The sequence below is a fragment of the Hoplias malabaricus genome, chromosome 3, assembly GCF_029633855.1.
Source record: "Hoplias malabaricus isolate fHopMal1 chromosome 3, fHopMal1.hap1, whole genome shotgun sequence".
Taxonomy (NCBI): domain Eukaryota; kingdom Metazoa; phylum Chordata; class Actinopteri; order Characiformes; family Erythrinidae; genus Hoplias; species Hoplias malabaricus.
In genome coordinates, this window is record NC_089802.1 from 29,625,796 (window position 1) to 29,636,302 (window position 10,507).

Below are 10,507 nucleotides of genomic sequence, written 5' to 3' on the forward strand. Positions count from 1 at the left end.
AGCTATATTTCTTAGCCTTCCATGAATTAATAAAACATAACACACAGCTTTTTATTGAAAAAAAAAAGATTGACCTTTTGTTTTGAAAGAAAACCTTTTTTTTTCTTTTAAACACATTGGTTTACCAGTCTGATGGGTTGCTAAATGCATTTTCTAAAACACATTGAGCTAGTGAATGAGAAATTAATCATATTTATAAATTACCAAAAAAAAAGAGTTTAATTTATATTGTATTTAATAATTTTGTCTTAACAATATGTAAGGGCTGTGACATGGGAACTGTGAGTTGCATGAACTGGAAGCCCCATTATTTTATTTTATTTATTTATTATTTTTTTTAATAAGATAAATAAAGTGCCAGAATTTATTCAAAGTTCGTCATTTAAAAAAAAAAATCTTTATTAAGCCACCATCCAATCTTACAGATTTAAAGTCTGCATATTACATAATAACTACAACTACAGTATTTACATCTGAAAAACCGCTGGAAGAATCATCTCTTCTTCATTAATTCAGCTGTGGGACGTTGAGTGCTTCTGCCTGGAAACACAGACACATGCTGCCATCAAGTGGTCAATAATTTCTGTCCATCTCCGTTATTGCTGTGGACTCCGTTCTGCTTCTCCGTTCGGTCTCGTCCACTTGTTGAAAATGGCAGGAGGGCCTTCTTTTTTCCAAGACAGGGTTCCGGACTTCTGCTGCTATCACATGCCTGAAATACAGCAGCAGTTATTATTTGTGTCCCTTTTCCATTGATAGTAATTTGGTCTTTTGGCTTTTTATTCGTTTTTAATGCTTACATTTAATTTTTACATAAATATTTTGTAATTCTCTTTATTGTTTGTATTTTTCATTATCCACTGATCTTCCAAATTCCTTGTAACTGAAAGTGTACCATAAAGTCATTGTCTGAAATTGACTGTTGTCTTCTTATTTGACAATGGAAAAGTGGATAAGATGTTTTTTTTGATCATTGTTCAAAGTTGTAACCTATTTATTATTATGAAAAAACAATGAACAATTCTGGTCTGAGGTTATATATTTTGAGTTATTATTATTATTATTATAATTATTATTAACATTTTCTGTTATAAAAGCTGAGAAGTAATATTCTACAAATGTGGACACTAGTGGAACTATTTAACATACTCTAAGTAAATATAAATGTGCCATTTTTCAGTATTAAAGTTTTAAAAACGTGCAGTATCCATGATATAATCATACCTACTGATAATATACAAGTATCACTTTCTTAAATTACTTAGTCAACAGCTAACTCTTCTTCCTTGTTTGGACACCAGTGGATCAAAAATCAAGGTCTGTATTTTGGGGGGAACAGCGTGCCTGGATATTGTCATTGATAATGTTGTGGATATTGGCACTTGAATATTGACTTCAGTGCTGGCTAAAGAGCCATTCGAAGGGAAATTTAACTCGAAGCCAAAGCTGAATATGAATTTAAATTTTTGAAAAATAAATTCTGCATCTCACATTGTTAAACCCATAGAGCTAACTCGGTTGCTAGCCTATTTAAAGCACAGTGTATATATGTTGCTAATCTCTCTCATTTAATCACAGCATAAAGCAAATATAATTTGCTGACTGCTGAAAGCCATTTATGATGTAAATCAATACAGAAAAATTGGTGAAATGTCAGTTTGTCCACCATTTTGTGTAAGTACATGAACCAGTACTAACAGACAGTGGCCTGATGCTTGAATATATTAGCAATCATATATTAGCAAACCAAAGTGACCAAATTAACTGAACAAAATTTTACACATCCTCACCTCATCTGAGTGTTCAGACAGGCTGCGGTAGGGCTGGGACGACTCAGGTTTGCTGGACCTGCTATGGCTCTCCAGAAGACCAACAGATGAGTCAAATTCTTCATCCTGGCTGGAGCACTTCCAAAGAGAGAGCAGAGTAATTATGTTAATCATTAAAATGACAACTAAAGAAAGAGCCAAAATCTCTCTTCAAATGCGGTCAATCACCCAAAACATTACTTGTGTCTGAATTATGCATATTTAGTTTTGCACTGGAGCTACAATGCTAATTTAGCTAAGACGGCTAGGAAGCAAGGTTATTCTTAAGACCTTAGATAGCAGCTGTACATCCAGGGGTTCATGGACGTAGAACATTGTGGTAAACACTTGCATGTGATCATTCAGGTTGTAGATATTCACATTCAAAACATAACTAATTTCATCTCTACTCTTTCCAGATAAATGTCTGCCCACCTGTCCTACCTGACATGGATGGAAGACTGACCCTCGGGGTGTTTTGCTACCCGCCCCAGACTACCAGCTCATCCTCTATCTACAGCTACCTCCCTGTGACTAATTGCCAACTACTCTTCAGCATAAACCATGTTTACGTTTCTGGGTGTGTCCAGCTAAACTAAAGGCCGGGTCACTTGCCATTTTTCTGATTTGAAAACATTTTTAAAAATCGTAAGGAAATAAAAGCAGGGAATTGCTGTGTGTGTGATTTCACTGTGACTCAAGGCACATGATTGGACCCTATTGTCCATATTGAACATTGGATTTACATTGAACATTGGATATACATTGAACATTGGATATACATTGACCCTTTCCTGACTCCTGACTCTGGCATTGTCCTGGTTAAAACAGACAGCAGCTCTGTAAAGTGGCACAGCCTTGGTTCCCATCAAAACTGGGGCAGAAGACAGGGGCAGGTTTGCTGGAAAGTATCAAGGTTCTAACAATCCTGAACAAAACCAGTACATTTGGTTGAAAAAGGGCTATATCATGACTGGTAAACATATCGATTAAAGCCCTCTAAAGCCCTGTTTCTGTGCATGATCAATAAGCAATGACTGAATATCACTTGAGTTACCTTAGTTAGTGACTTGGCCGGAGATTGGCTGGAGGATTTGGGAGAGCTGGAACCTTTGATTCTATCACTAAACCAGGAGAAAGGCACAAACGGTGGGCCGGAGGAACGTGAGACACGGCATTCTGCTTTCGCAGGCTCCCTACAACACACAAGAAAGTGAACTGAAGACATTAATTTAAATATAATCCATAGCTTGCCAATGAAATTCATTTCTGTAGGGCAAACAATGGGATGCTCATATAGCACACACACACACACACACACACTCTACACATACTGGCTTCCTGCAGATAGCCTGTTGACTCTGTCCTTCTTGACCTTCCCATATGTGCGACGTAAAGTGACCCTGTCCAAAGGAATGAAAGCAAATAAAAGAGGAGCAAAGAATCATTTACCAAGCTTAACCCCAAAGAGAGATGGGACCAATTTTCACTGATTCTGTTAATGAGAGGCATTGCACTGACCCCAGGTCAAGGAACCGCCTCCTGGTCTTCTTGTCCAGCAGAACTGTTGGGCTGCCCGGTTCATCTGAAACAACGTCATGGCCGTCATCTGGATGTAAATATGGAGCAGTATAAAAATTTGTGAATAAAAATAAAATAAAATAAAATGCCAGAATGGTCAGATTCTACTGTGCCTTAGAAAAGTCTGTAATTCTTCACATATTAGGTGTACAAATAAGTCTTAAAGCGTTTTTATACAACAAATAATTTTATTATGTAAAAAAGAACTACAAATTAAGTCATTTGAAAATGTCCATCAGGAAAAAGCACTCCAAAAGCATGTGCATGTGTAAGTGGAATTATAACCTAGTGGTTTCTAATAAAGCTACTGTGTACGTTGTAGGCATTCCACCTTCACTTGGAGAGTGGTCCCTCTGGCGCAGGAGCGAATGGTCCTCCTGATGCAGCTGGTCGTTGTCCCCCTTGCACAGGTGGGCTGGAGTAGAGGTTTCTGACCTGGTGCAGGGTTTGGAGGTGATGCCTGAAGTTGTCACTAGCAGAGTCTCCTGAGAGGAAGTGTCCAGCAAATGTTTGTACCGGCCTCTCCGCTCCGGAGTCTCGGGAAAGGGGTCCAAGGTGAAGGATCTGTCTCTCCAGGCAGGAGAGGAAGAGGAGGAGGAAGAAAGCTGGAGCTCAGTGGGGGGTGAGGAGCAACGGAGGGAGGGATGAAGAGGAGAGTAGGTGCTGTGTGGAGGACTGCTGAAGCTCTAGAGCAAGAAATAAATATACAGAACATAAACCAGACATGGCAAGATGTGTTTATTGTGTGTGTGTGTGTGTGTGTCGACTGTTCTTGGGCGGGGGACTTATTTGGGGAGGCTATGCCTACACAGGTGTCTGTTTTTTTCTGGAGCTACGAGGCTAATGCAGCTCACAAACACCTCAAGCTTGTAACTGACCAATTAGCATACATGTTATGCTAACAGCAGGCCTAGGAGAATACACACTTGTCTCAAACTGTGTCAGGTTGTTAGGACAGCTCAAAAAGACTTTGTTCATGGGCTTTTGGCCTTATGGTATGTTTGGGAGGCAAAATGTAACATCACAATATTTCAAAACATTTTTCACAATGCAAAATATGCATCACAAATTATTAGCATTGTGTTCTAATTCATCAAACTAACGATACACATTGTCAGGTTGCCCTCCCCTTTGACCACTACAGATGAAATAAAGGTTTATAAGCACACATACCTTTCCATCAAAGCTATCTTCACCCTCTGTAGAGCTCAGGCTGTCTCTAAGGCGGGACCTGGAGGGGCGGTGCCTCCTGGTTTTGATTGACAGCTGGGCTTTGGCTTTTTGCAGACTGCTGTCTAGTCGTTCTGTCTCAGGCACCACCTCTGTCAGGTCTGATCAGGGGTTAAAAGTTATAAAAAAAAATTATATTTTTGTTAGTAATGCTAACTGCCATTCAAGTAATTAAGCAATTCATTACACAACAAAACATATATAAAGCTGTCCAAATGCCACATATTACCTGTTTGAGTGATGAGAAGCTGTTCAACCAGAGATTACCCAGATAGCTTACACAGTTGGGCCTTACAGTTCAGTTACCGCACTGGCTAATGTTGTGAGGGCCAACTGTCGATTTGTTCCACAACCAACCTGACTCATATACAGTGGAGTTTTGGCAGCTAGAGTCATCCTGAGTTACCACCATCATTCAGTTCCAAATGTGGGCTATACGTGAACTGCAAATGTGCCACATTTGGGCCAAACATTCATTGCTATCTGTGTAAAGCTGTAGTGCCTTAGCTAAAGTTAAGGTCACCTATTTGCCCTCTGCTTGCCATATTCAAAGCTGCTTACAGCCCTTGCTTATACAGATTGCTACTACAGCCTGACACTAGTGATGAACTGGGAACTCACATCCTCACATCAGTGCATAATGCTCTAGCCTCAGTCTAGCAGAGCTGTCACCTCCAGAGTCTTTATTCAAACTGGAAATGTTCTTTTGTGTCTATTTCCTTATCCCAGTAAGTGCTTATTGACTGCTGACACTTTCAGATATGATGGTTTGGGTATCTTAACTTGTTTTAAATGTGTGATTTCACCACAGTACACTCACAAACATATAGCATCAAAGCAGGTTGAGTGTCCTTTCTAATCCTCCACTTAGTGAGACAATATGAGCAGGTGTAACTCTAGACTGCCTCACTTACAGTAGCCTGCAGTGCTTTCAGAATAAAGACCCAGGGTAAATTTGTGTGAAGCATCTTAGACTAACCCTGATCTGTGATCACCCCCATCCCTATTTATGGTCAGTTGCACACAGTATGACGAATTGTAGATATAGTTTATCCTCCATCTGTCTGCACAGTTATGTATTAATACATCCATACCCAGTGTCCTTATCTGTGACCCTTAATGTGCAGCACTGAATTCCTAAATGGAGCTGCTACTGCCTTCCTACTGCCAAGAAAATGAATTAGGGAGCAAGGAGGATGCCCTGCACCGAGCAGGAATCAATATCCTGCAATTGCTGGCTGTCAGGAGCGACAATGTTCACGGCACAAAATAAAGCTATCGATTGGACACAGCAGCCTGGATTGCTGTAATTGCGAGGAGAACGTCTGCCTCATTCGAAGGGAACAACTGAAGCCATTTCAGAGACAAGACAAGTGTACTGCTGCTTCAAAGATACAAATTTAAACAATCGTTCCCTTACATCAAAATAGCTTTGATCAGCCAAACCACTTTAAGTGTCTGAAGTTTGTTTTTTTAGATTTATACTGGAGCTACGACGCTAATGTCACTAACAGAGCTAACAACTAATGGAAGCAATTACACACTTTAAAAAGCGTGGAGATTTTAAAGAGGAACTTTGACTAATTCTGCATAGTGCAGTGGCTGAGATGTAAGCAGACTCATAGAGAGTTGGACTGAATGAAGAGGATTTCAGACTCAGTGGTGGTGATATTAACCAGGGGTCCCCATAAGGCCTCAGGAAAATAATTAGACCAGCAGGAATTTTTAGTTTAGGCTGGTTTAACTACTACATAACTACTTCCAAAGCAAAACATCCTGTATATTGGTTTTGTTTGTTCTGTTAGTTTTTTTTTTTTTTTTTTTTTTTATCAGGGATTACTATCCAAAACCATCCTTGAATCTGTAGCTTTGAGAAACTCATTAGACATCTGGTTCCTATCACCACCACTGTAAACAATTTTGACATTGTAAGTTTCACTATGAAAAAGAATTAACAAAATTCACATCAATGCTACTATTAGCTATACATTTTATTATACAATCATTCATTATCTGTAACCGCTTATCCAATTCAGGGTCGCGGTGGGTCCAGAGCCTACCTGGAATCATTGGCTGCAAGGCGGGAATACACCCTGGAGGGGGCGCCAGTCCTTCACAGGGCAACACAGACACACACACACACATTCACTCACACCTACGGAGACTTTTGAGTCTCCAATCCACCTACCAACGTGTGTTTTTGGACTGTGGGAGAAAACCGGAGCACCCGGAGGAAACCCACGCGGACACAGGGAGAACACACCAACTCCTCACAGACAGTCACCTGGAGCGGGAATCAAACTTACAACCTCAAGGCCCCTGGAGCTGTGTGATTGCGACACTACCTGCTGCGCCACCGTGCCGCCCCTTTTATTATACAATTATTAATAATAATAAAAAAGAAATATCATAGGAATTCAACCCTTAAATATTCTCAAGACTTGCTTATATTTACAGCCGAGGCTCTTGCTTATGTACATGAGACATTTTTTATGTTATTGATTTTTTTTTTTCAGGGGTCAGAGGTATAGGCTGAGGTCAGAGGTGCGGACGACCTCACTGAATCCACAACAAAAATCAAGAATAGCTGCACGTGAAGATCCCAAGCAAACGCACAACAACATTTATAGTTGAGGCTGATGTCATTATCGAGAGCAACAGTTCCAATCATGTTACAGATGTAGGCAAATGTCTTGCTCAAGGACTCTTATTACTGTAGTGTGGTGTTCCTCCCTGAGCTGGGTATCAAACCCCAGTTTGGTATGTGGACAGTATCAGCATTATCCACTATGCTGCATCAACCTCGAGCATGAATGTGTCAAATGGAAGAGCAGAGATAGGATCTAGTCCAGAAGCGTATCCAGTTTCCTGACAGCGTGCAGACCCTGGGAGAAGCCTCCTGCTCGCGGCCCATAATGCACTCTGAGTGTGTGTAAATTAAAGGGCTAATGGAGCGGGGGATGGGAGGGTGAAGAGGTCACTCACCAAAAACGTCTTCTACTCTCTCGGCCAGAGGAGTGGACGACATGACCACATCAACCTGGAGGAAAAGGAAATATACATTTATATGTTTTACACACTACAAGATGGTGCAGACAGAAAAAGGCTTCATTTCATTTTATATTTTGTATTTGTGTCTGTATTCATATTATGCTTTTGTTTAAATTCAGTGAGAAAATTGTAAAAAAAAAAATATATATATATATATATATATATATATATATGCAAATAAAATTAAAAAGATAATAAAAATTCACATCTTTTCCTCATGAATAAATGATATTATTAACAGAGATTTTAACTTTCAATTTATATAATTAATTCATGAGCAAATTTGACTCATATCACTGAGTATATCCATTTTTGTAGATTTTTATTTTGCTACATAATCTGTTCACAGCATTGTCCTTCACACTGTTAAAATTTCATGATGAATGGACCAGTAGAAATGCTCCATATTTACTGAGAATATTCTTACACTGACTTCCATTTAAAGTTAAGGGTTTTTCCTTCTTAGGTTAAGTTACTACGTTGGAGATACATGCTTTACTTTAGAAACAGACTATATGTTTCATGCCTCTCTTTCTCACTCTCTCTGTGAGTGTGCGTCTGTGTGTGCTGAGCAGTTGGTCAGATAGAGAGTGTGTTTCCTGCCCGCTGTGTCCAGTCTGAGGGGCGTTTCAGGGCAGAGTCTCTGAGCCATCTGCTCCCCAGCACCTTCAGCGAGTGGTAATCAGCTCGAACAAGCACAGTTTAACTGTTTGTGCTCTGTTTGTATATGACCTGGTTGTGTTAGTGGATGTGTCCTCACTGACTACTAGAGTCTGGCCTTGTAGCTCATGGTCAGAGCTTTTAGTGGAGGGGTTCAGAGCTAATGGACTGAGCAATGGAGACGCTGCTGAAATTTTTATGAGCCAAACAATTTGGGGACTTTCACTGCAGACATGCGACATAAACACAAAACTACGAACATTACAGGAAGCCAGTGACCACAACTGTCTGTCTTTGTCCATTACTGTGTCTATGTGTTTATGTGTTTCTCCTATCCACATGTCTGTGTGTTTGTATGTATATATATATATATAAATTAGGAATATTGTGATGGGATTAAACTAATTCTCTTTTAGAGCTTAATCTATTGTCCTCTGCTCTGTCAACTTTAACCTCTCTGACAGCTGACTGCACTGATCCACTTGGGACCCCCATTTCCCCCCTATAGCTAAGGACAAGTTCAGTCATCATGGGCTTAGCCGGGGTTAAACATTCCTGAAATTCATTAGAACACGTGTGCACCCACACCCATCACCACCCACACACGTACCCACATATACAGGCGACATATCTGACAGTGATTACTAGCATCGCTAGCGTGTTATTACTAGCCATGTGTCTGTACCAGGGGAGCTGGCTCAATATATATTACAATAAGATGTCCATTCTTTCCTGATATGGAGTTAATGGCCATAAACCCACCCCCCCACACACACACTCACATTGCCCCATCTATAAGTATAAGTGGAGGAGGACTGCTAAGTAGCTGACAGGCAGAGGAAAAAGCAATAGCAAACAAATCGATATGGAGATGGGCAAAGATAAAATTGAGCTTTGTCTGCATCAGCAGGTCTTTAGCAGAAAATGCTACTGGACCCTTGCCAAACCAAGTGATCTTTTAATTTGCTTAAGTTCTAAAACAGCAGTTTTCTTAATACATATTTCTAGAAAGCCTTGGTTGCGAAGTCAAAATCATAATATTACTTACAAATCCACTCAATCTTTAGCCAACGTGGCCCCTCTCATTAATGCTAAAGTGATGCGGGGTGTTGTTTCTGCAGTGTGTAGCAGAGTTATTGGAGTTTCTGTATGTAGAAGAGTTTGTGAGGTGGAAACTGAGAGAACAAATCAACATTGTGATGTTCTTGGCTACAAGGAAGCAAATTGTTCACTGCTTCCTTGAAAATGATCCACAAATCCATAAGTTGTTGTTTTTTCTTCTGAAGTGTCTCATGAATTCATCCAGTTTGTTTTATGCAGTTTCTATTTTCCATGAGACATTAAGCCATGCACAGTGCAGCCAATTGGAACCAAGGTCATTTACATATATATATCTGCACTAATAAAAATAGCCTGTTTTTATTGTAAAGGATAAAAATTGTATGGATTATACATGGCTAAGTAAATATGAATTATGAAATTACAAGGTGCATTGAACATGAAAAACAATAAGATGAGGAAAGAAATTAAAAATTAAAGACGACTTTTGAGGCACGTACTTGTTGAAGCAAAGTCACTTCCTGACAAAGACAATTTGCTCAGTATAAATGATGCTCAGTAAACAAAGAGAGAGAAAAGGCGTGATTTTTTAATTAGCAGAAGAGACAGGGAGAGAGAGGGTGAGTCAGTTACTCACCTTGGATCCCGAGCTGGAACCTCAGCTGATGGGACAGGGGCTCATGCTGCTCCTCCAACTGCTGACCGGATGCTGGAGGACAATTCACAGTGTAATGGAATCACCATAGACATTCACAAACACACATGCACACACAATGTATATGCTGTCCCACCCGAGAGCAGTGATGAAATGAAAGGGGGGGAGAGAGAGAGAGAGAGAGAGAGAGAGAGAGAGAGAGAGAGAGAGAGGGAGGTGCAGAGAGGATGGAGGAGGGGAAGAATAAACCCATGCCCATGAATTATGTGTTACTGTCATTCCAGCCTTTATTACCTACACAATATTGCCTGGAGAAATAAAGCTATAGGTGTGGAATTGCCCATTTGGGAAAATACAAATAGTGTGTGTCACAGCTGTTCGAACGGCCAGAGGTGGACAAAGTGAAATTTGCTGTCCCTTTCCTTCGGGTCAGTGTTTCTGTTTTCAGTTTCACAATGAAACA

At 40.1% G+C, this 10,507-nt stretch overlaps 1 protein-coding gene across 2 annotated transcripts; it reads right to left on the reverse strand.

The window, feature by feature from the left end:
• Positions 1 to 439: 439 nt before the first annotated feature.
• Positions 440 to 10,473, reverse strand: samd14 (sterile alpha motif domain containing 14). 2 transcript variants are annotated; one of them, XM_066666621.1, is made up of 10 exons: positions 10,339 to 10,473; positions 10,027 to 10,098; positions 7,605 to 7,659; positions 4,563 to 4,720; positions 3,721 to 4,075; positions 3,330 to 3,417; positions 3,143 to 3,211; positions 2,866 to 3,004; positions 1,791 to 1,907; positions 440 to 712 (listed from the first exon to the last, which is right to left on the reverse strand). In XM_066666621.1, the coding sequence occupies exons 3-10, from the start codon at positions 7,645 to 7,647 to the stop codon at positions 566 to 568; spliced, it is 1,116 nt and encodes a 371-aa protein (XP_066522718.1). In that variant the 5' UTR covers positions 7,648 to 7,659; positions 10,027 to 10,098; positions 10,339 to 10,473; the 3' UTR covers positions 440 to 565. The 2 variants fall into 2 exon arrangements, with proteins under 2 accessions (XP_066522718.1, XP_066522717.1); XM_066666620.1 differs by lacking the exon at positions 10,339 to 10,473 and having other exon boundaries at positions 10,027 to 10,159.
• Between the last annotated feature and the right edge of the window lie 34 nt (positions 10,474 to 10,507).

What these genes read in the sequence shown, in the direction of transcription:
- samd14 (XM_066666621.1), bottom strand. Translation starts at nt 7,647, where the DNA reads ATGTCGTCCACTCCTCTGGCCGAGAGAGTAGAAGACGTTTTTG. An exon ending in AAGATAGCTTTGATGGAAAG is followed by an intron (nt 4,076 to 4,562) that starts GTATGTGTGCTT and finishes TTCTTGCTCTAG; the next exon opens with AGCTTCAGCAGTCCTCCACA. An exon ending in AGGCTATCTGCAGGAAGCCA is followed by an intron (nt 3,005 to 3,142) that starts GTATGTGTAGAG and finishes TGTGTGTTGTAG; the next exon opens with GGAGCCTGCGAAAGCAGAAT.